At 40.6% G+C, this 24,182-nt stretch overlaps 1 protein-coding gene across 2 annotated transcripts in view; it reads left to right on the top strand.

The window, feature by feature from the left end:
* LOC116843250 (low-density lipoprotein receptor-related protein 2) overlaps positions 1-24,182 on the top strand; it is a 40,512-nt gene that overhangs the window by 8,515 nt on the left and 7,815 nt on the right. For both annotated transcript variants that reach the window (XM_032813516.1, XM_032813515.1), the window contains exons 2-20: positions 7,005-7,121; positions 9,890-10,021; positions 11,751-12,008; positions 12,311-12,568; positions 12,999-13,115; positions 13,279-14,141; positions 14,228-14,729; positions 14,900-15,650; positions 15,764-16,480; positions 16,615-17,974; positions 18,076-18,277; positions 18,358-19,357; positions 19,483-20,131; positions 20,230-21,400; positions 21,506-21,926; positions 22,076-22,284; positions 22,413-22,811; positions 23,216-23,783; positions 23,931-24,174. In XM_032813516.1, coding sequence (XP_032669407.1) covers positions 7,005-7,121; positions 9,890-10,021; positions 11,751-12,008; positions 12,311-12,568; positions 12,999-13,115; positions 13,279-14,141; positions 14,228-14,729; positions 14,900-15,650; positions 15,764-16,480; positions 16,615-17,974; positions 18,076-18,277; positions 18,358-19,357; positions 19,483-20,131; positions 20,230-21,400; positions 21,506-21,926; positions 22,076-22,284; positions 22,413-22,811; positions 23,216-23,783; positions 23,931-24,174 — 9,938 coding nt within the window. The remainder of the gene's footprint in view (positions 1-7,004; positions 7,122-9,889; positions 10,022-11,750; positions 12,009-12,310; positions 12,569-12,998; positions 13,116-13,278; positions 14,142-14,227; positions 14,730-14,899; positions 15,651-15,763; positions 16,481-16,614; positions 17,975-18,075; positions 18,278-18,357; positions 19,358-19,482; positions 20,132-20,229; positions 21,401-21,505; positions 21,927-22,075; positions 22,285-22,412; positions 22,812-23,215; positions 23,784-23,930; positions 24,175-24,182) is intronic.

The raw sequence follows: 24,182 nt of genomic DNA on the forward strand, positions 1-24,182 counted from the left end.
ATATATATATATATATATATATATATATATATATATATATATATATATATATATATATATATATATATATAATTTTTTACGCACACTATTTTTCTATTGCAGATTTTAGAACTCGATTCTAAAGATTCATAGCGAATTCGGTAGCTTACACTAATATGCACTGAGTATGCGTTAAGGCTTATTTACAGTACATTCTTATATTTAAGATCGTGTCTTAAATATATATTTAAAAACATTTTAGCTAATAAAATGATTCATACGGATGTTGTACATATCATATTATGGTTAAAAATATTTGAGAAGTTATTTAATACAATCTTTAAATATAATAACATACTATGAACAAGCCTTAGTGCGCACTCAGTGCACACTGGTGCAAGCAACCGAATTCGCTATCAGTAATGTCACGTTGCTTACGAGATAGACAGATTTTGTTTTGTATACATAAACAATCTAATCTTTGTTTGAAGTAAATATTGTTATCAGTTGATAATTTCAGACCCCATGTGAACTTAAAAGCCAATAAAAATAAATTTCTTTTGTTTTCACTATAAGAATTGGATACTTCTTCTATTTATAAATGCACATACATTTACCATATTAAAGCTTTTGCTATTCTCTGCAATAATAGCAATATTAATATAAAGAATAATTTTAAGATACTAGTACAAAGAATAGTGTGCAGAAAGAAAATGACATTCGCAGTCGGTAATACAGACGCTTTCAGCAAGTTGATACTCTTTTACTTACCTGATCGTTATCTCCGTAATTTTCCTGAAAAGTTATTTCTAATTAATCCAATATTTCACCGATGAAAGGAGGCGCCGTGAACCTAATTTGACCCGACACACCTAGTGTACTTCCATCAAGGGGCTTTGCATAACTTCTGGATAGCCGAGCGCCATATAGTCTTCATCGATGTATGACCTAACCGTAGAGAGACGAGGATCAGCGTCGTGAACCGGAGGCCACGAGAGATTTCCCTTCACCGGACTATCAATCGAGCATTCGTCGCTGTGGCCTTGTACGTACTACGAGCGTGGTATACGTTGGGTGGCTGAATGGCACTGGCTGCTGGTGATATATGTGTCGCGCAGCGTTCGTTGATCCGAGTGATCCAATTAACGATCCAGGCCGCACGGCGTCCAAGATTTCTTCGGACGCTTCTTTATACGCGCCGGCTGTACCGTAACTGACTGCAACCGATCGTGTCGATCTCTCGAAGTGCCATCGAAAAAGAACGCTCGAACGATGTAAAGAGAGAAACGCGATGAAAAAATATTTTTTTTTATTGCGATCTGTCTACTAACACAAGATTTAGTTGCAACAGATCCGGAGTCGTTGGTATTTCCTTAGTGGTCCTCGGGGAAGGACTTGTAAAAATAAACATATACCTGTACATATTCTTTCTAAGAAAACATACGTTTTATATTAAATCATTTGTCAGCTAGGGGAACAAGAAGATTCACCTTGACTTCAATGAGATTAACAGGTTCCGTTTCCCAATCGAGTTTGATTGCATCAAATCGTCTTTTGATACGACTCTTCATTCACACTTGTACTTATCTGTTTACTTTGACTGCATTTATTATTTCTACAACATTTCTACAAGGTTGTATTTAATCTTTTCAGAAAGGTTTAGGAAAAACTGATCTCTCTTTCTGTCTGCTGGGAAACAAGATACTTGAAATACTTTACGCGTTTGATATGATTTCAAGGCTTTCTTTAAGAATCTGTCTTAAACAATTTTAAGTTCGTGCCATTGTTCGCGCCATTATTCACATGTGATTAGACTTAAAAAAAAATGTAAAGATACATTGATGCAGACTAATTTAGAGTCTGATTAAATAATCACACTGATAATGACGCGGGAATGCAGCGGCCTTTCGCGATGATTTAATCATCGTTTTGCGTAAGCGCCGCCGGCCACTCCGTTATGCTAACGATACCTCGATACTATCGAGGTATCGATACTTTCGCTTTGGAATCTGATTCTTTCGTGTATGCGCGTTTTCCTCTTACCAGGTGCTCGATAATATCAGGCACGACCCTTTCTTCCAGAGGACAGGCTGTCACAAAATATTTAATACGGTGTGACAGTCTCATTCGACAGTCTCATTCGACAGTCTCTCTCCAGGTAACGCGCATTTCGCTTTTCCGCCGATAATGGACGCGAGAAACTAATCGATTCCGCGTACACAGAGCCGCTATTAGTGGTAGCCGGCGGTTTTCCCGTGGAAAACACGCGACACGTCGGATGCGCCGCGCGGCGCGGTGCATACGGCTGGCTATTGCACCGTCTGGTACGAACGGCGTTGCTGAAAGAGCATCCGCCTCTCACGCGAGCGCGAAGGTGAACGCCGTGCCGCGTGCCGATGTCATAGGACGAGTGTCGGCATACTTGTTACGTTATTTAACAATATATCATTGCTAAAGCTCGCCACACGGAGCCGGAAACGTGGTGGAAATGGTAGGATAGACGATAGCAGACATGCACCAATGAACGACCACTGAATTTATGTCCGTTCCTACGATTTCGAGTCATTGCATAGCGATACATTCATATTTTTTTCCTCCAAGTGTGAGCGCGGCACTACCGGTTCGCGCGATTGTTACATAGTTATCAAATAAGTGATCGTATCTACCGGAGCCTGTGCGGTCTTTTATTTCTGACTTGATTCCGCATTACGTAATGGCGAGACGTGGGGCAAAAAAGTAGTATAAAATGGATTTATTGGAAATCACGTTAATAAAGAAGCGTTTATACTCTGCAATCTTCTGTGTCAATTTTATTTGTAAATTGTTCTTTTACGTAAGATATTTCAGAGTGGTATTTCCACATTTCCTTTCTGCGTAGTGGAAGGTCATTAGGAGCGTGATGATGAACTTTGTACAACCAAGCTCTATCTTACTACATTTTTCCTAAGCGCAATTATAAAATGTTGCTCCGTTATCGTGATTGGATTTAAACTTTTCTAAAGAAAAGTCCTGAAAAGTGACCTACCAACACTGTGCTTAAGGATTGTTAGGTCTGACGCCTTAGGATTTCCATTTTCTTGATGTTTCATGATTTTGATCTTTTTTAATCTTATCTTTTTCAAATCTAAAGTTTTTAAACCATGCCGATCAAACAAAAGTTACATGGTAATTCAATATACATTTTAAGATACATAGAATATACATTCTAGGATATCGGTTGCCTGTTTACGAGCAGTCTCCGGAAATAACTATTTTTATTTAATTTTCTTCAGTAGAAATATCACGGATCAGCTGTGTGGGTTATGAAAATATTGTAAGAAAAAAAGTTTGGAGAGCACGAGTGTATATCGCTATCTGTCTTCGATATTTGCATCCCTACCCCGCAATGCACATTCCCTCCCGACTGCTGCCGCCTCTCTGTTCGTACCAGGCCGCGCAGCCTGGCACGAACGCTGCACTTCCAAGCCGGGGCCACCTCCTCGCCTCTGCTCTCCTCTCTAGTGCCATCAGCGTCTCTCTCCTACTCTCATTGTCTCCCTCTCTCTAATCGACCGCAGCTTGTCTCCTCTCGCAACTTCTCTCTCCCTTTTCCCCTATCTTTCTCTCTGTTATGTCTTCTCTTGTGATGGTAAAACACCCACAACACACAAGCGCGGCTTACTTACACACCTCTACTCTCACCTCCTCTTTGCTCTCCTCACTTTCCTTCGTGGATCCAGCGGTCTATGGTTCGTTTCTAAACGAACGTCGTAGTGTAATGATCGAGCGATATATATGATCTCTAAAATTAACGATTTGTTTATGGCTAGTTGCCGAAATGTTCGCGTTCCTCTCGCTTCTCGCTAATGCATCCAGCGATCTGCGGTTCGTTGCCGAACAGACGATATTCACAATGGAAATTCTCAGGAGGACTGAGGCGAGAATATAAACTCAAGAATCATATTTCAAATTTTTTTATTTAGCTCTACCATTGACGAATTCAATTGACAAAAAATTTATCTTACAAGTATCGTCTTATAAAAGTGTGACAGTCTCTGGACACGTGATAGTTCCATGATAGTACCTCGAAAGTATCACACTTTCGCTTTGACTCATACTTTCCGTCAATGATTGTAGTTATGTTATCCATATCCGGATATATTTTGTGACCGGATATTCGTTTAGATATTTAATCATTTAGATATTTTTTAGGTTAGGTTAGGATTAGATTGGATAGGTTGAATATCATTCATAAAAAAGTCGTAGATAACTTGTAAATAACTTAGCTATTCGAGTATCGTGATTAAAGAGATGCTAAAATGGATGACAAACTCTACAAATAACGTAGAGGCTATCTGTAACTTATTCTACGAGCTTCTTGATAATTACTACTTGCTAATCAATTGCTTCAAATAAGGAAAATCCATCCCCAACCGCTCTGGTTGAGATAATGAGTTTTTCTTGGCTCGCGACTATTTTTATTTCGACACGAGTTTCACAAGTTCACTTTACGTTTTGAAAGGAAAAATGATCTCCTCTCCTAGGAGAACCTATCGCGCTGTAATTGCAGTCGAGGCCCATTTACGGATACTTTCCCATCGCGGGAGGATCCTTGATTGATCGTCCTTGGACGAGAAAGCGATCCTGTGATTGCTGTGCAATCGGCTGACGTTGAGATTAATGTTTAAAAAATCGGTCACGCTCGACAAGCATAAAGTGTGCAGTATATGCGTAAATGGAAAATACCGTAAGTGTCTCTCGATGAAGACTTTTTTCTAAGTACAAAAATAAAGTATTACGTGGTAATACTTATTTTTTAAGTATAAAAATTATTATTGCCTATGCAAACTGAATAGTTTTTATATAAAGTATCTATTTAAATGCGCGAGTAATAACCAAAGATATGCGGATATTAGCTGAACTAATCGGATCTAATATCAAACGTCGTGAGTAATATCTGGCTAATATCGTATATATAATACAACTAATATGTGATAATACTAATAATAATACAATAATAATACAAATAATACCATTTTAATTTACGATAATCTGAATTAAATTTACGATACTGTGAAATCGCCTAATTCTTTATTTTTTTTTTTAATTACTTTGAGATATTTTTAGTTTCTGTTGTTGGCAAAGAAACGACAATATGTAACAAGAGAGTAATTATATTTTTAAAATTTAAACTGTCATCGTCAATTCATGCTTTAAACACTTAGTAGAAGCTCGCTTATTATTATCCTTGTTATTGCTAATAACTCAAGCAACGTGTCATCGTCATCAAGCTGCGCGGTGACGGTATTCGAATATTAACAGAGACGCATTTGCATAACGACGCGGAATTTTTCACGAACGTCGTTATGTAAATAATGCTTCCCTCATTTGTCGACGAACAAAGCCACTTACAAACAAAAAGCCGAGACAAGAAACGGTTCCTCCGTATCATGTTTTCTCTTATCTTCATCTCGGAGGCTACGCTTCGAGAAATTATTCGGAAGAATCAATATATTCCTCACTGTTATACAGCAATACGCATGATTTCTTGAATAATTTCCTTTTTAAATAAATGAAATAAAATCTAAATCGAAAGTTTTATTTTTTAAATACTTCATATTCACAACAGGCATTCATTTTTTAATTTAATAAAATTAAATTTAAGCATTAAATGAAAACTAAATTAAAATTTAGTACAATATAATTAAAAGAATATGTAAGATAATATAATTTAAAAAATCTCATCTTGGATAAACTTTCTATGTAATTTTTAATAAATTAAATATATATTTATATTTAATTATAAGTGCCAAAATTAAATTTAATTGAAACAATATTCGCTTCTTGAAGAATTAAGTAAAGCTTTGTAGATTACACTTTGGTTGTTTGATTACTGGGAGTCAATTTGTGAAAAATTTTTTGTTTTAAAACGCTTTTATAATTTAAGAACTACAGTGACATGTTATTTTTGAGAAAAAGACTTCACATTAATTACATAATATGTAAACGCAATTAGTAAACATTTACTTACAAGCTGTGTATGCTTTTCTAATCATGTCTTAATGAAGAAAAGTTTACCGCAGTCATGGAGACGGATGTATTGTCGTTGTCTTAATTTCCGCCTACGAATTTAGCTACTACCTTCGGAAATCGCGCGTTTCCGTTCGCGGGCCATGTCACACACAGAGCGGGGATTAAAAGCGAAATTTTTGCTTCAAAGTCGGAGACGCTGCTAATTGTCGCGTCCCCTACGTTCCGACTGGTTTCACTTTACAATGTCGTCATCTTACTTTATTTCAGTAATTCTCTTTACCAACGAGCAATGTGGATGTGAACAATTCGTATGACTTGTATGTTAAGTATGCACTCGTGCTGTCAGTATAACCGGTTAGGTTTAAATCTGAGTATCTATCCGGATCTACCCGGACTTAAGTTCAGGGAGATTATTCAGATAGTCGGGTACAACCTGAAATAATCGAGTGTTCGGATACTTGATAGCTAAAACTACGAATAATATTTAGGCGATACTCGTCTGTGAATTGTTCCTGACAATTTTCACAACAATTGACTTACTTTTCTATTATTTACCATCTAATGTACCATGTAATTATCATGTAATGTTATATACGCGATATTCATGATATTAAAGTACTCGGATAATTTCTATAATAATTGGGTATTGGAGTACCCGGAGAATACACGGAAGACTTGAGTATTTGGGACAACGACCGAGTATCCGTACACCCACTACTACCAGTACGTACTTCGAGTCTGTCACGTGTCAAACTTCAATGAAAACACTGTTTTCCCTTTAATTATGCCTCTAATACCGTATTGTTAGACCGCGAGCGGTCGAGGTGACGAAATAATCGTTGCGCGAAAGTTCATCGGGGACGATTCGCTCGAACCTAGAAGAAGCCTCCCTTCTGCAACAGTTACACCTAGAAACGAAGTTTCCCCGGCGGCAGGCATTGAACCTTTCACCTATCACGGCAGCAATATCGCTTCCCGGCCGACTCCTTCATGTTCCATGCTTTCTGTTACAGGCGATGGCTGCGGGAATGGCATGTTCAGGTGCAACGACGGCAAATGCATACAGTCGATTCTCGTGTGCGATTATCGCGGCGACTGCGATGACAACAGCGACGAGATGCAGTCGTGTCGTGAGTATTACGCATTATTCTTTTCTATCGTCAACCTTCTATCGTGAAAGAAACGCGAAAACGACAGTTTCAATAATGCTTACATTTCAAAGTGAAACTCACTGGCACTTCTCCTAGGGGGAGATGAGACAAAGTGCAGTAACAAAGATATAGCTTACTGTAGGAACTAGAACCGGGGAAATTGGAGCATGTCTTCGGACACGAGGTTTAGTCTAAAGAACGCTCCGCTGTTCGTGCTGATGAATAATTAATGACGGAGTGCTTCGTTAAGTAATAATAAAGGGAGATGCGTGAATATAATTCGCGATCGTCCGTCGCCCTCATTACAGTTCTCGGTGAAAGAAGTTTCAGAATGAAGCCATCGCCTTCATTCAGTACTGTTGACGTCAGGGATGGATTGATGATTGTAAAGACCCTGAGATGCAATCAATGCGTGGACATTTATATCAGTAGAACGAATGTTGAGTAATTTTAGCCTCCGACAGATATTTTAATAAAGCCCGAATGCTCAACGCGTTCAGCTTAAGTGTAGGAACGAAGTTTGTCTAGCTATGTGAACACGACCAATGTTTTTTGTTAAACAATCGTAAATTAAAATAATGTTCATTAAATGTCAAGGATATTTTTTATGTTTATTTTACATGAACTGTTATTTTAAAATAACAGATTATTCCGTCTGCCAATTAATTGGCGTCGTTTGAAAATTTAGAACGATTCGCCTAAACATTAATTACAAAAAACTCTATGTTATGTTTTAAACTTCTTGGAACTATATTTTTATCGACTTGCTCGATCTGGATTCATTCAAACCAATTATGACAACAGCCTTGGAGCGGACAATTTTCAATATGCTCTTCCTGTTTTCATTTCAGCGAATGCAGTTGACTAACTTGAACTATATATGGCTTACAACGAATCTCGCGTGCCGGAAGTGCTCGACGAAAATCCGAGGCTTCCTCTCGGAAGTGCTTACGGTCTTTTGTCTGGAGTTTTTTTCCATGTCGATTACGTGAATGCTTTTGTAATTGCTTCTTATCGCCAGATTTACATGACGGAAGTGCGGTTTGTGCAATATGTTATCTTTCCGTACGAGCAAAAGTCACTTTTGTCGTACTAAAATTTAGAAAAAGAAAGGATTGACGTTAACAACTTAGCAAAGCATTGGCAATAATTTTAAGACACGTCGTTTGCTATAAAATAATATGAAAATAACTTGAAAGAAGAAAATGAAGTTTTATAAAAAGTAATCATTCTTAATGTTTGATTTTTACTTGTTATACATTTGATATCTATACTGTAGATGACATAAAAGTCCAGTTTTATTATTCACATAGAGGTGAATTATAATTTTCTAAATATAAATCTAATATAAATCTTTGTTGTAGAGAAAATAAAACTTTTTTTCTAGGGGACTTAATATTTTTTTATAATATTGATCGCTTTCACGTTGAGATTGGTTGCTGTAGAATTTTAATCGCATTTATTTTTCTCTTAAAGTACGACAGGTTTCTTTCGTATCTCAGAGGATTTGCCACTTCCCTACGCCTCCCCGAGGCAGCGGGCGTTTGTTATGCGGGTGACAATGTCAGAACCGGAAGCAAGGCTGTGACCCTCTTTCGAGGACAGCGTGCAGAAGTGCCGCTACCGCGTGTCATTCGATGAAACGGACCCACTGGCACGATTGCACATTGTTTTGCATGGAATCAATTCCAATATTTTCCGCCCAAATACTTTCTCCTCAATATTCGCGCAATCACTTTTCAGAAATCTATTGCAAACAGTCTCGTTCTGGCACAATTTAGTCTAACGTCTGAAAGTTGGATCAACAAACAAAGATCTAACATATTCTTTCTTTTCTTTTCTATCTGTAGATTTTGAAGGAAGTTATAATTTTATAACTTCCTTCAATTATCCTTAATTTGTATGAATCACTTTAGATATAAAGTGAAACTGTTTGAAAAGAAGCCTTAAAAATTGTCAACTTCGCACATTATTAAAAAGAAAAAAACAGAATACAAATGATATCTTGGCATGGCGGCATGATTATCGAGTCATCCGGTATTAAAGGATCGAGGGAGCTTCCCTCGATTGCTCGGCGAATCGACGACCGGCTGATTATGCATCGCGCAATTATAGCACCGGCGCAATTTGCGCCTCTCCCGTTGCATTGAACGATTCTCTGTATGCTGCGAGTTACAGCAGCTGTTGAATCTTTAATAATGCAAATAGATCAGTGGCTCATAATCTTCTGACTTTTCATATGGATGAAGAAAGTTTTGTACGATATTCGGAAAAAGAAGCCTCTTCATATATATGTTGTAAATATGATGTATATTATATATTTGGAGTTTCTGATCGTGCTAACTATGGAAATCATGAGAGAGAAATTCGTGAGAAAATTTTAAATGTACCAAAATAATCTCAGAACTAAGTTTTCAACGGTCTGCGGTCTGTTGTTAATTTAATTTTATGGCGAGTACGCAGATAAAACCACGTTTGCGGTGTGTACATTTCCCACTCTCACTTATTTGAAGACTTTCGATGCATTCTGATCAAATATTTACAAACGCTACAGTCGATAACGTAGGAATGTGTTGACTTATTAGCTTTTCGGAGGGGGTGTTTCTATTCAAACACTTCAAGATCTCGAAGATCGCTCCATGGAGACTTTTTTTATCCAAGTACTCACGTGTTTTTGGTACTACATTGTTTTTCGCAATGTGTGTGGAAATCAGCAACCTACCAACTTCATTTCAATTTGTTTTCAGCGCCGCCCGAGTGTGATTTCGGTCAAATCACGTGTGGCCAGTATAGTTTCAACAAGACATACTGTATACCCCCGCATCAACGATGCGACATGACCGTCGATTGCGTCGACGGCACTGACGAGGATGCCTGTAGTGAGTACAAATTGCAATCACTTCTCTGTCATCATTAACCCTTTCCGCTTACTTTTATCATCTACGTTGCACTATTACTCTACCTACTCTGCATTCTACCCTTTTTTCAACGATGCTATAATCATTTAGGCGATATGTTAGAAAGTAATTCACCCAGTACGTTATATTCCTGCCAAAGCATGCACACAGCTGTGATACAATAACAGTGGTGTCAATATCCGGGTACCCGGGGACTCTGGAACTACCCGGATATCCGAGCCTTTCGGCCACTTCCTCATAATTATTAACACTACTAATTATAACATGAAAAAAGAACTAAATACTTTTTCAAAGAGAAATTATTGTCTCTGAAGATAAGACGACTGCGACACTTACCAATATAAACTTTTCATACAGTTGGTTTTTATTTAAGATTTCCGTCAACTTCTTGAGTTCACGTTATTTCTTCACATAATCAAATCTGCTTGTGTTAATTGAGAATTAATCGCTCGATATGTAAGAACGCGCGCAAGATTTGCTACAATACTCAGCGTGCAATCAACTGTCTTGGGTATTTTTATGTGAGTCATCTGGTAGATGGTGCTAAGAAATGCGTTTATTAACAAATGACCTCAAAGATATCAAGCGCATTGTCTAAGGCACTTAAAGGCTTTATTAATTACTGTGGATACGTAGTGCCGAAAGACATCGTATGATAACATTATCATCAGTGACAAGGCCGCTCACATAAGTGCATGGCCAAGTAGCAGCTGTGTCCCGATTAGGCAGATTCTTCATGACCGTCAGTTATCGCGTTGTCGTGATAACTCAAACGATATTTGGTCTATTGTTGACTTAGTGATATTATATTCGCTAAAGTTACACAAGTGAAGACTAGAGTTCATAAACTTCCTATCAATATGGATAACACTTTCGTCCCCCGTATCTCAAAAATATGTTTTCCGAGGTCCAAACTTTTACATTGTCTGCGGTTATCAATGTTTTAAGTCTCTGAAATATTTTACTTTGAAATTCACCGATTATTTTCAATTTTCTGGCTGTCAAGCTGTAGAATTTAGAACACTTCTGGTCATTACAATTGCAATTTTAAATTTAAACTTTTACGAATGCGCTCATTATTACAACTACAGTATATGTTTCTTTAGGGGAAAATAAAAGCAATATGTTACAATTAGCGTCTAGCGACTGAACTAGTTGTAACTTGAAAATCTTCCTCTCTATTTCTTTTTGTTCCTTCTGCTGCTTTTGCATATTATCGCGTAAACTAAGCGAGAAGAATCACGTTCTTGAATGGTGCATCGGGCTCGTTCCATGCGTTTATCAACGAACGTGTCGCAAAAGGTGATTGTACAAAATATAGTTGCATATTGTGCGCAGCTAATATGAGTTATCACGATGAGTTATCCAAGACTGTTCAGAAGCGTGATCAACTGGAGATCACCTTTTGACGTTCGTTACGTAAAAGCGACATGCGCTGCTCTATTTGTCACGTTTTCCATGCATAAGCACGTACTGATTATAGGTGCTTTTATCGAGTATGTGGTAAAAGGCATATTGAGTATATGTTCTGCATTCATGTTTTTAAAATTATATGCTTCGCACAAATCGTAGCTCAAATTTCATAACACTTGTAGCTTATTATCTACGTAATATCATTAACAAAGTTATCAATTAACTAAGAGATTCATAGTAGAAAAAGGGTGACAAGGGAATCCGATGTCCGTTGTAGCATACAGGAAGTGTCAGCCAGACGACTTCAGATGCGTTGGCACTACGCCGGAGCTTTGCATACCCAAAGAGAAGAAATGCGATGGTTACCTAGACTGCCGAAATGGCAGGGACGAGGATGGATGCATGAATAACATATTGAAGCCAGCCTGCCGGTTGGATCAGTTCAGGTGTAATACCACGCAGCGCTGCATTGACCAAAGCCTGAGGTGCAATCATAGGGATGATTGTGGTGACAACAGCGACGAGGAGCATTGCAGTAAGTTTGCGGTTTTGCGATGTACTTGTTCAGCGATGATCTACTCTTGTCGTTGTGATTCTTGCTTTTGATTGGGTGAAATTTAGACACTCCATTCTATCATTCTATTCTGTTTGTTTATATTGCATTCTGTCATTCTTCTTAATTTTACCGATCTATATCGAATTGTGCTTTTAATTGGTTAAAAAGTCTCAATAAGTGTAATATATTTAGTTGTGAAATTAAAGCTTAAATCCTGATGTCCGAAAGAATTCCTAAAATATAATTATTCCAATAGCATTAACAAGCTTTTTTGACGATAGATTTCCCACCGTGCACCAGCGATCAATTCCGATGCGCAAATTCACTCTGCATTCCTATAGCGTATCAATGCGATGGTTATAAAGACTGCCACGATAATTCCGACGAGAGCTCTTGCACAATGACAGTTTGTCCAGGAATAAATAAGTTTATGTGCCCGAAGGGTGCATCAGATGGGAAGCCATTGTGTATCAATCGGTCTCAACTATGCGATGATAAACCGGACTGTGAAGACGGGGCAGACGAGGAAGCGGCATGTTGTAAGTGTTTATACGATCTTTTAGGGTTCGTCTACACATTCAGTGTACGAACGGATGTTCAGATGCTTATATGTTCGCGTTCGCGAATCATTCGATGGTTTTCTGTTCACACTAAGCAAAGCTGTCAACGAATTCCGTTCATATTGCGCACGAACTTCGTTTTTGTGCGTTAGTTCGGAGCGAATCGAATCAAACAGCGAATGTTTGATTTACATTCGTTGTGTCGTATACATGCCGAATTCGCCGTTCGTGACTGTTCGCTTCGCCGTTCGTTCGCTATTCAAAATATCAAGATTAGAAGACAAAATCAATTACACAAATTCATATTATTGTTTTTCTAATCCTGAAAAATTGTTAAATTCCGTAAGATCATTTTAATAATAATTATTGATAGATATATGAACTTTACTTGCAATTTTTTATTACATAGCGACGAGTATGTGCGGCTTGCTTGGATGTCAGCACAAATGTCAAGCGTCTCTCACAGGAGGGACTTGCTATTGTCCTGAGGGAAGAATCCTTGCTAACGATTCACGGACTTGTATTGGTAAGTTGTCCAATTTGTAGAAATTGAAATTTTCAATGTCCTAAACGATTTCATAGTTCACGATTTTTAGATGAGAAAAGTATACATGTTGAATAATTCGTACGTCAAATTAATTTGTCATTTAATAGTTCCCTAACGATTGATCGGATTCTTCTCTGTGCAGATCGGGATGAGTGCTCTGAATGGGGCTTCTGTGAACAACTATGCGATAACAATGATGGTTCGTATACGTGTACCTGCGCGCCTGGTTATATTCTTCATGGTCGCAACAAGTGTCGCTCTCAGAACAGTTCCTCTCTGGAGCTCTTGCTCGCTCAAGACCGCGCGATATGGCGATTGAGCTCTAATGGCGAGGATCGCAGGATAATCGCGAATACGACTGGTGCCAGCGGCCTAGATTATTTGTATTCGCGGGGTTTACTTTTCTGGAGCGACATGAAAACGCGAAAAGTACACTCGGAGTCTCTGAATCCCAGCAACATGGAGTCGGCACGGAAAGTGGACATTAGCATGGCGGGTTCCTGGGGACCCGTGTCCATCGCGGTGGATTGGGTTGGTGATAAATTGTACGTGGCGGATTCTATTGTGCAAAAAGTGGACGTATTCGAGTTGGATGGACGCTACCATGGAATTGTCGTGGGCTCCAATCTCACGAGTCCAGCCGACATCGCGTTAGATCCTACGAGAGGTCTCATGTTTATCGCTGACAGCAAACAAGTTCTTCGCGCTAACATGGACGGCACCAACGCGTTCCCCATTGTCTCAGAAGCGGCTTACAAAGTTTCCGGCGTGGCCGTGGATATTATCACCAAAAGGATTTATTGGTGTGACTCATTGTTGGACTATATCGAAACGGCAGACTACAGGGGCCTCAATAGAGTTATGATTATTAGAGGAGCTCAAGTGCCATCCCCAATCAGACTCACCCTCTTTGAGAATAGGATTTACTGGTCAGACAGTACCAAGCAAGCTGTTATGAGTGTCGACAAAACTCAGGGAGATTATTCCATTCAAACCGTGTTTAAGGTATGTGAAATGGTGACTAGTCCCATTCTACGAGTTCACTTTTGTGATTGTGTGTGTTAGCTTCATGGATAATTTTATTTTTTAAGGTACGCGATGCTAAGGCTATAAAAGCATTACATCCACTTGTCCAACCTAGTGTTTTCAATCCTTGCGGCAATAACAATGGCGGCTGTCAACATATGTGTATCGTCACTGCGTCCAGCGATCAAAACAACCGATTAGGCTATCGTTGCGCTTGCCACATTGGATGGCGGTTGGCGAATGACATGAGGAATTGTAACTTGGTGCAGGAGTTCCTTATGTATTCCCAGCAGAGGTTTATCAAAGGTCGCGTACTCAATCCAGTAATGGAAGGTTTTAGCGATGCCATTTTACCGGTGGTGTCTAGGAGAGCGCGATTCGTTGGACTGGATTATGACGCGCACGATCAGTACATTTACTACAGTGATGTTCTTCAAGATGTCATATACAGGGTACATCAGAACGCGACTGGCCGAGAAATCGTATTGGCTAGCCAAAACGAAGGAGTAGAGGGACTCGCGGTCGATTGGGCTGCAAAGAATTTGTACTACATCGATTCACGTAAAGGTCCGTCTGGAATCTCTCTAATTTTATTTTATCCAGCAATCAGAGCAGCTAATTTATATTAACTAACTCGTAATTTTATTAAATATCTTGCAGTTAATAATCAAAAGTTGTTTATCTTACAAATAAAATAGGATTTATCTTTAGCTGACCAGATCTTTCTATTTTCTCAGGTACACTGAACGTCCTCAGCACTCGCAATGTCACATATCGGCGAACATTACTAAAGAATCTGAAGCGTCCTCGTGCAATTGTGATACACCCGAACCACGGTTATATCTTTTTCTCTGAATGGGATCGTCCAGCCAATATTAGCAGGGCTTATGCCGACGGCAACAACCTGGTCGTTTTCAAGAACCTAACTCTGGGCTGGCCGAACGGTCTGGCAATTGACTTTAACAAGGATCGATTATACTGGTGCGACGCTCTTCTAGATCACGTGCAACACTCAAATCTAGACGGCACAGACGTACGAACAGTGGACTCCAGACTGATCCGACATCCATTTTCCATTGCTATTCATGACATTTGGATGTACATTACCGACTGGCGTCTGGACGCCATTATTAGACTTCATAAGGAGACCGGTGAGCAGGAAGCTATCTTAGTTCGTGAACCGGCTACCAATAGACTTTACGGTGTGAAGGTCTTCAGTCGTGAGATTCAGACAACGGCGCTTGCTCATCCCTGCGCCATTAACAATGGAGGTTGCGAAAAACTTTGCTTCGCTATCCCAGACAACTCTTCACAGCCCGACATTGTTTTCCCTGGTATATCATTTACACCGAAACTTACTCATGTATGCGGTTGTCCGTACGGAGAACGTCTTCAAGGCAACGATAGGAGTTGCGCAGCGGATCCCGATGGTGAACCACCCTTGCAGGCTTGTCCGCATACTTGGGACTTTACTTGCGCAAACCAGAGGTATATGATGTGACTTCTTTATTCGATAATTTAATATCTATTCATTGATATATGTACCAGTATCTATTTTCAAATTCAATCAATCTAGCTCATTTTATTGATTGTACTTTCAGATGTGTACCAAAGTCTTGGGTGTGCGACGGCGAGAATGACTGTCTGGACAACAGTGATGAGACGCAGAACTGCACGAAGCCAACTTGCGGCGCAAACGAGTTCCAATGCAAGTCCGGCCGCTGTGTACCGATAACATTCCATTGCGACTCTGAAAACGATTGCGGCGATTACAGCGACGAAGTGGGCTGTCCAAATGTAACATGCAGCGCAAATCAATTTGCTTGTGCCAACAACCGGTGTATTCCCGCGACCTGGAAGTGTGATTCTGAGAACGACTGTGGCGACAGCTCTGACGAGGGCGAATTCTGTGCAGCGAAGACGTGTTCATATTTTCAGTTCACCTGTCCACGTTCTGGCCACTGTATACCGCAATCTTGGGTGTGTGATGGCGACAGTGATTGCTTCGATCAACAAGATGAGATGGACTGTCCACCAGTTACTTGTCTCAGTACGCAGTTTACGTGTGCGGACCAAAAGATGTGTGTTTTAGCATCGTATAAGTGTGACGGTATTAGTGATTGTAATGACGGTTCCGATGAAGTGGGCTGCCCATCGTTGGCACCGGATCAGTGCAATCCCGATAAACAGTTCCAGTGTGTTAGCTCAGCCATCTGTATACCTAAGAGTTGGTATTGCGACGGTACCGCGGATTGCCCTGATAAGTCTGACGAGCCGGAGTCGTGTGGAAAGATTGATTGTCAGCCTGGATTCTTCAGGTTTGTATTATTCATTGATTACATCTTTCTCAATTTTTATCTGTAGTTTTTAATCAAATGAACTGTATTCTTTCTTCTCTGACTTATTCAAATCTAGACCAACTTGATCTAATTTTCTTTCTTTATTTTCTCAGATGTCAGAACGATAAATGCGTGTTCAAGGCATATATTTGTGACGGCAAAGACGATTGTGGTGACAATTCTGACGAGAATACTGAGTTACATGCATGCGGGCCTCCTCCATTTAAATGCGACTCCCAGCAGTGGAAGTGCCCGAACGTGACAAATCGCTGCATAAACATAACCAGCGTATGCGATAGCAAGTTGGATTGCCCGAATGGCGGAGATGAGGGTTTTGGTTGCGAACTCTCTGAATGCCTCCACCAAGGTGGATTGTGTACTAATGGTTGTGTTCAAACTCCAGTTGGCGCGCAATGTACCTGCCCGGCTGGAGAAGAACTCAGTAGTGATCGTTTCACGTGTCAAGACATAAACGAGTGTGAACCGCCAGGCAAATGTTCACAGATCTGTATGAACACGAAGGGTAGCTATTACTGCGACTGCATGGAGGGTTACACGTTGGAAAAAGATAAGCACACGTGCAAGGCATATAATCACAGTGCAGCCTTCTTAATTATTTCTAATAGACATACTATCCTGGTGGCTGATCTTCAAGATCAAGCACTGGAACGAGTTCCTATCAATGTAGAGAACGTTGTGGCGACCGCCAGTAATATGCATACGGGTACAATCTTTTGGTCTGATATGAAGCTAAAACGAATCTCCCGGTTAGATCGTGGCAGCGATCCCCAAGACATTATTAGCACCGGTCTTGATCTGGTAGAAGGTCTTGCTTACGACTGGATCGGTCACAATCTATATTGGTTAGATTCTAAGCTGAATACGATTGAAGTAGCTAAAGAAACCGGAGTTGGAAGAATGATACTCGTTAAGGAGAATATTACACAACCCCGTGGTATGTGTTTGGATCCCACTCCACGTGCGAGATGGCTTTTCTGGACCGATTGGGGAGAGAATCCTAGAATCGAAAGAATTGGAATGGATGGCACTAATCGATCGACTATCATCAATACAAAGATCTATTGGCCTAATGGTTTGGCTCTAGACATCGCGAACCACAGAATCTACTTTGCGGATAGCAAACTGGACTTTATTGATACTTGTCTCTATGATGGCAGTAAGAGGATTCAGGTTTTAGCCAGCTCTCATTATCTCTTGCATCCTCATTCTCTTACGCTCTTTGAGGATACTATGTATTGGACTGACAGACAGCTCAATCGGGTGCTGTCAGCGCACAAGTTTAAGGGCTCTAACCAAACAGTGGTGTCGCATTTAATCTCGCAGCCTCTTTCCATACACGTGCATCACCCGGTACTGCAGCCGATTGGCCCCAATCCTTGCGCTAATGTGATGTGTGAACATCTGTGTCTTTTATCGCATAGCAATCCGGCAGGATACAGTTGCAAGTGCCAAGTAAGTAGTTGAAAGAACTCACGCGAAAATCATAACTTTTCAAAGATGACAATTGTTTCGATCGGATGTACATACTTTCTTTTCGGTAATATTCATTCTAGGTTGGATTCAAATTGTTGGCCAATGGACGATGCGTGGAAGAAGAAACGCCATACTTGATGATTCTCCGAGGATCTCAGATTGTTGACGTTTCTTTGACACCCGGAGAAGTCAAAACTGGATATATTACACCCGTTGTTGGCGTGGAAGGCGGAAGATTTATTGATTATGACCGATATAATCGTATCATCTATTGGTTGCAAGGTATAACAATCAAAACCAAATCCATATAACAGTATAACAATTTAAGTCCTTGAGAACTAAATCAATTGATTAATTATCAGGCAAGGACAGCGATGACGAGAATGGCACAGTGTATACCATTCCCTATAACGGTGGTAATAGGACGGAGTTCCCTAATCCCGAAGGTGATAGCGGTATCGTTGGTTCACCATCCACAATGGCGTTGGATTGGCTTGGTCGCAATATGTTTATTGGTAACAAGTTTGCGTCAAACATCGAAGCGATCAAATTGGACGGCAAGACGCGGTTTCGTACGATCATTTTGGCAAACGATGGCAACCGGACATCGGTTTCTAAACCGAAAGCAATGTGCGTAGATCCTATTGATGGGCAGGTGTTTTGGGTGGATGAGGGAGGTTTCGGAGTGCCCCAAAAGATCGGACGAGTAAATATGGACGGCAGTAATCCGTTGGTTCTTGCGGATAATTTGGAACGTCCTGAGGCCATCACTATCGATATTTCTAGCAAGATGCTATACTTTTCCTGCCAAAATCCAGCTTTTGTCAAAGCCATGTCAACGGATGGCCAGAATGTTCGCACCATCCTTTCTGCGGCAAATAACCTAGCGTTTCCGAAGGCGTTAGCTGTACACGAGTCTCGTTTATATTATTTGGATCCAATTTACGATAAGGTCGAGCGTGTCGATCTACCTAACGGCGACAACCCAGTCACTATCATTGATAATGATTCTGAGCTTCGTACCTTGACTATTTATAAGAAACGCGCTACTGGATCTCATCCTTGTCTCGTCAACAATGGTGGCTGCGAACAGCTTTGCTTACCTGCAGCGGGAGGCACTCGTGTCTGCGCTTGTGGAATGGAATATAGGAAAATTAGCGATACCCATTGCGAACCCTACAAGACATTTGCGGTAGTCACTCAGTTGGATGTTGCCAGGGGCTACAGTCTTAAGGACTCTAAAGAAGCCATGGTGCCCATTGCTGGAGTAGGTCATCATATTCTGCACGTGGACGTACACTATAAAGGCAATTGGATATACTGGGTGGAGTTCAATCGAGGCATTTGGAATGGTATCTTCAGGTAAAATGATATTATCCATATACGCATGTCGAAATATACGAATCTTTACATCTATGTTTTTATCCGCAAAAACTTAGCGTTATTCAAATACTATAGATTGTTATACAGCATAAATTTCGTTTCAGAATTCGGCCCAATGGCACAGAATTGCATCAGGTGATCAAACAGGGAATTGGTTCTAATGGAATTCGCGGCCTGGCCGTGGACTGGATTGCCGGAAACTTGTACTTTGCTAATGTCTTCCCTCATGACAACTATGTGGAAGTGTGCTGGTTGGATGGCTCTAACCGAAAAGTACTTGTAAAAACAACAACGGATGCTCCTCGCGAGCTGGCTGTGAATCCTATCAAACGATATCTGTATTGGATTGATTATGGACAGTATCCTCGAATAGGAAAGGCTTACCTTGATGGTAGTAATTGGTCCCCTATCGTGACATCTGGTATTAGCACACCGCGTGATCTGACAATCGATCCTGTAACGCACGATATTTACTGGGTGGACTCCAAACTAGATACTATCCAAAAAGTGTCTTACACAGGCGGAAATCGGGAAATCATTCGTAGAAATTTACCAAATCCAATGGGTGTCGCTATTTTCGGTGGCGATGTCTATTGGGTGGACCGAAATTTAGCTACCGTCTTCAAAGCAAGCAAATTGAAGGGCAATACTAGTCTTCCCACACCTGTTAGGACCAATCTACAGAAACTTAGAGATATCGCCATTTTCGACCAGGGCAATCAGCTACCGGATCAAAGTAATCCTTGTGCGCAGGTATTGAAACGAACTGGGATACATATTTGTGATTATTCAATTAAAAAGAAATGAAGCTATCGTATGGTAACGAAAATAATTTTCTTTTTGATCTTTAGGAAAATGGCGACGCGTGTACTCAGTTGTGTTTCGCTTTCCCGAAGGACAATCCTAAAACATTCACTTGCGATTGTGCGGTGGGCAAGCTTTCTGCCAATGGTCATACTTGCGAGAACGTCGAAGAATATTTGGTTTTCGCCACACGAACAGAGATTCGTGCGATAAACTTAGACCCGCACAATACCAATGTGCCTTTCGCACCCATCGGCAATTTAACTAACGTAGTTGGTGTGGACTTCGATTACCAAGACAAGAAGCTGTTGTTCACTCAGATTCGTCCTTGGGCGAAGATTGCATGGACGCCATCTGACCGACCATCCTATTCCGATGTACATATATTACTCAGTAAAGGAATTAATCCTGAAGGCATTTCCTATGATTGGACTCAGAAGAAGGTGTATTGGACGGACTCTTCCAATAACAGTATCTACGCAATGGATATCAATGGAACTAACTTGGTAATGATTGCACGTGTAGATCGTCCACGTGCTATCGTCGTTGATCCCTGCAACGGTTCGCTTTACTTCACTGATTGGGGTCGCTTCGGGACGTCTGGAAAAATCTTCAAGACAACCATGGCAGGGTCGCTGAAACGAGCCATCATCGACAAAGATCTTTCGCAACCTAGTGGTCTAGCGATTGATTACGACGATCGCATGCTATATTGGACTGATGCAGTGCGCGAGAAAATCGAGCGATCCGATCTTGAAGGAAACAATAGGGAAATTCTAGTTAGCGCTACGATCTACCCCTTCGCTATCACTGTTTTTAGAGAGCATATCTATTGGACGGATCTGCAGCTTCGTGGAGTTTATCGAGCGGAAAAGCACACCGGAGCCGACAAGATCGAGCTGGTGAAGCGATTGGAAGATTCTCCGCGAGATCTTCACGTCTTTTCTGCAGCTAGACAACAATGTACCGTTAATCCTTGCAATATCAATAACGGTGGCTGTGATCAGTCCTGCCATCCGGGTCATAACGGCTCTGCGGAGTGCAAGTGCGACGATAATAGCAGACTAGTGAACGAAAACAGGATGTGCGTACCAAAGAACGTTACTTGCGACGCCAGCAAATTCGCTTGTAGGAATGGCAGGTGTATCTCTAGGATGTGGGCCTGTGACGGCGATGACGACTGCGGTGACGGCTCTGATGAGAACGCGAGTTATTGTTGTAAGTGTAAAAAGTTAGAAATAAAACGAAAGCAAACATTGCTTGTTATTAATATTAATATAAACATGTTGGGAGAACAGTTCGTTGAAAATCTTCATGTTTCAGCTTATCACTCGTGCAGTCCGAACGAATTCCGTTGTAATAATGGTCGATGCATCTTCAAAACGTGGAAATGTGATCACGAGAACGACTGTCGGGACGGTAGCGACGAAGAGGGATGCGTTTATCCGCCCTGTGCGGCAGGTGAATTTACCTGTGCAAACTATCGCTGTATCCCACAGTCACAAGTGTGCAACGGCATCAATGACTGCAAGGATAATGTCACTTCAGACGAGACCCACGAGCGTTGCCCTCGTAATACTACGTGTCCCTTGAATCATCTTAAGTGCGAGAAAACGAACATCTGTGTGGAACCCTACTGGCTTTGTGATGGTGACAATGACTGTGGCGACAATAGTGATGAGAATCCTATTAATTGTGCTCAGAGGACCTGTCCACAGAATAGTTTCCGATGTCCTAATCACAGGTAAATCTTTAACGAATAATTCCATAATGATCAGACTTTTCAGAAACACTAGAAAAATTATGATCTTTTAAAGTTATTTTAATGTCTTTATATATAATGGGCAGGGTTTTTAATGTAGGGCAGTGTTTTTAATGTATTTTATATTACAGGTGCATTCCAGCTACTTGGCATTGCGATGGAGACGACGATTGCCTGGACGGAAGTGACGAACCTCCTGGTTATTGCCAAACCGAAGGCAGAACGTGCTTTGGTGACTTGTTCACATGCGATAACGGCAACTGCATTCCTAGAATCTATATATGCGACGGAGACAATGATTGTCTGGATAATTCTGATGAAGATGAACGTCATCAATGTAGTAAGTGTTCTCAATTATATATTCACTTATATTTCGTCAGTTTATTTATTATCATTTTTCTTAAATATATTTTAATAAAAATTAAATATCACGCGATTATATTCACGAGAAACTAATTGAATTTCCAGACGATAGAAAATGTGACGAAGAAACTGAATTCACTTGCACTGAGAACAAAATGTGGAATCGCGCTCAGTGCATTCCGAAGAAATGGTTGTGCGATGGAGATCCAGATTGCGTTGATGGAGCTGACGAGAATTCCACTTTGCATCAATGCCCGGCAGCAACTCCTTGTGCCGACAATCAGTTCACTTGCAACAACGGACGGTGCTTGAATCGCAGCTGGCTATGCGACCATGACAACGATTGCGGTGACGGTAGCGACGAGGGCAATTTCTGCAACAACCAATACAAGCATTGCAGTCCAACCCAAGAGTTCACTTGTCAGAATTTCAAATGCATACGCAAGCAGTTCCGTTGTGACGGTCAAGATGATTGCGGCGATCACTCGGACGAAGTGAACTGTCGTAAGTATAGTTTAATTATTGCGCAATAATTGTTAATCGTCATATAATTAATCTTTCAATGCATTCAAACTTGGATATCAAGAAAAATGGAGGTTCCCAATTTAGGTAAAAATCTTAATCTTTTAAATAAAGACAATTATCAGTAACATAACATCAACGTTAATCAATGTTAATCAATGTTATAATTTTTTACTCAACGATATAAATGCAGTATAACGCGAGTGTTATGAAACAGTGACATTGTTGATTGGGGAATTATAACATTGGTATAATGTTACTGTTAGTTGCTGTTTATTGGACGTGTTTTCAATCGCCTTACTTGTTTCTTAATATTTCTGACGCAGAAACTTCTGCGATTAAAGTGTTACTTCGTTTAACAATCACGAGCTATATTTTTTTTTCAGCATCTAAGGGGAAGAACACCACGTGTCCGAATCCGACGGATTTCATGTGCGCGAATGGTAACTGCATCGACTCGCGACTGGTGTGCAACAAGAACCCAGACTGCGCCGATGAGAGTGACGAGCCCTCGCATTGTAACGTGAACGAGTGCGCTCATATCGAGCTGAATCAGTGCGGACACAAGTGCGTGGACACTCCGACCAGCTTCTATTGCGAATGCAATCGTGGCTACAAGCTGTTGGCCGACGGTAAGGCCTGTGACGACATCGATGAGTGTATCGAGACACCCCAAGTGTGCAGCCAACAGTGCGAGAACACACCTGGCGGTTATTACTGCAAGTGCAACGAGCGTTGGTACGACAGAGAGGCTGACGAACACACGTGCAAGCGTAGAGACATCATTCAGCCATGGATTATATTCACGAACAAATATTACGTTAGAAATATGTCGATCGATGCGCACAATTATAGTCTAATGCATCAAGACCTCATCAACGTTGTTGCGCTGGACGCGGATTACGCTGAGCAAATGTTGTACTTCTGTGACGTCACCGCGAAAACGATATACAGGTCTGTCTAATAAGTATTTTGTGTTTAGCGTTAAAATATGTGAAGCTGGACAGTTTTCATTAATTAGTTTATTTTCTAGTGACTTTATTTGATGCCAAGTATTCAAATTGAACTTGATTAAGGTTTGCATTTGTGTTTTTTATTTAGAGCGCCAATAAACGGTGGTGAAAAAGAACCCATCATTCGTCACGATAGTTTGGGTTTGGAAGGAATAGCTATCGACTGGATAGGTCGAAAATTATATTGGTTGGATCGTCACGCAAAACATTTGGACGTATCCGAACTTAACGGCACCAACAGGAAGACCTTGCAGTCCGGAATATCAGATCCGCGTGCTATCGCAGTTCATCCTGGCACTGGATATTTATATTTCACATCATGGCATCTTCAGGTGAATAT

Source organism: Odontomachus brunneus, unplaced genomic scaffold, assembly GCF_010583005.1.
Source record: "Odontomachus brunneus isolate Ranch 3 - 2012 unplaced genomic scaffold, Obru_v1 Obru_scaffold_031, whole genome shotgun sequence".
Classification (NCBI taxonomy): Eukaryota; Metazoa; Arthropoda; class Insecta; order Hymenoptera; family Formicidae; genus Odontomachus; species Odontomachus brunneus.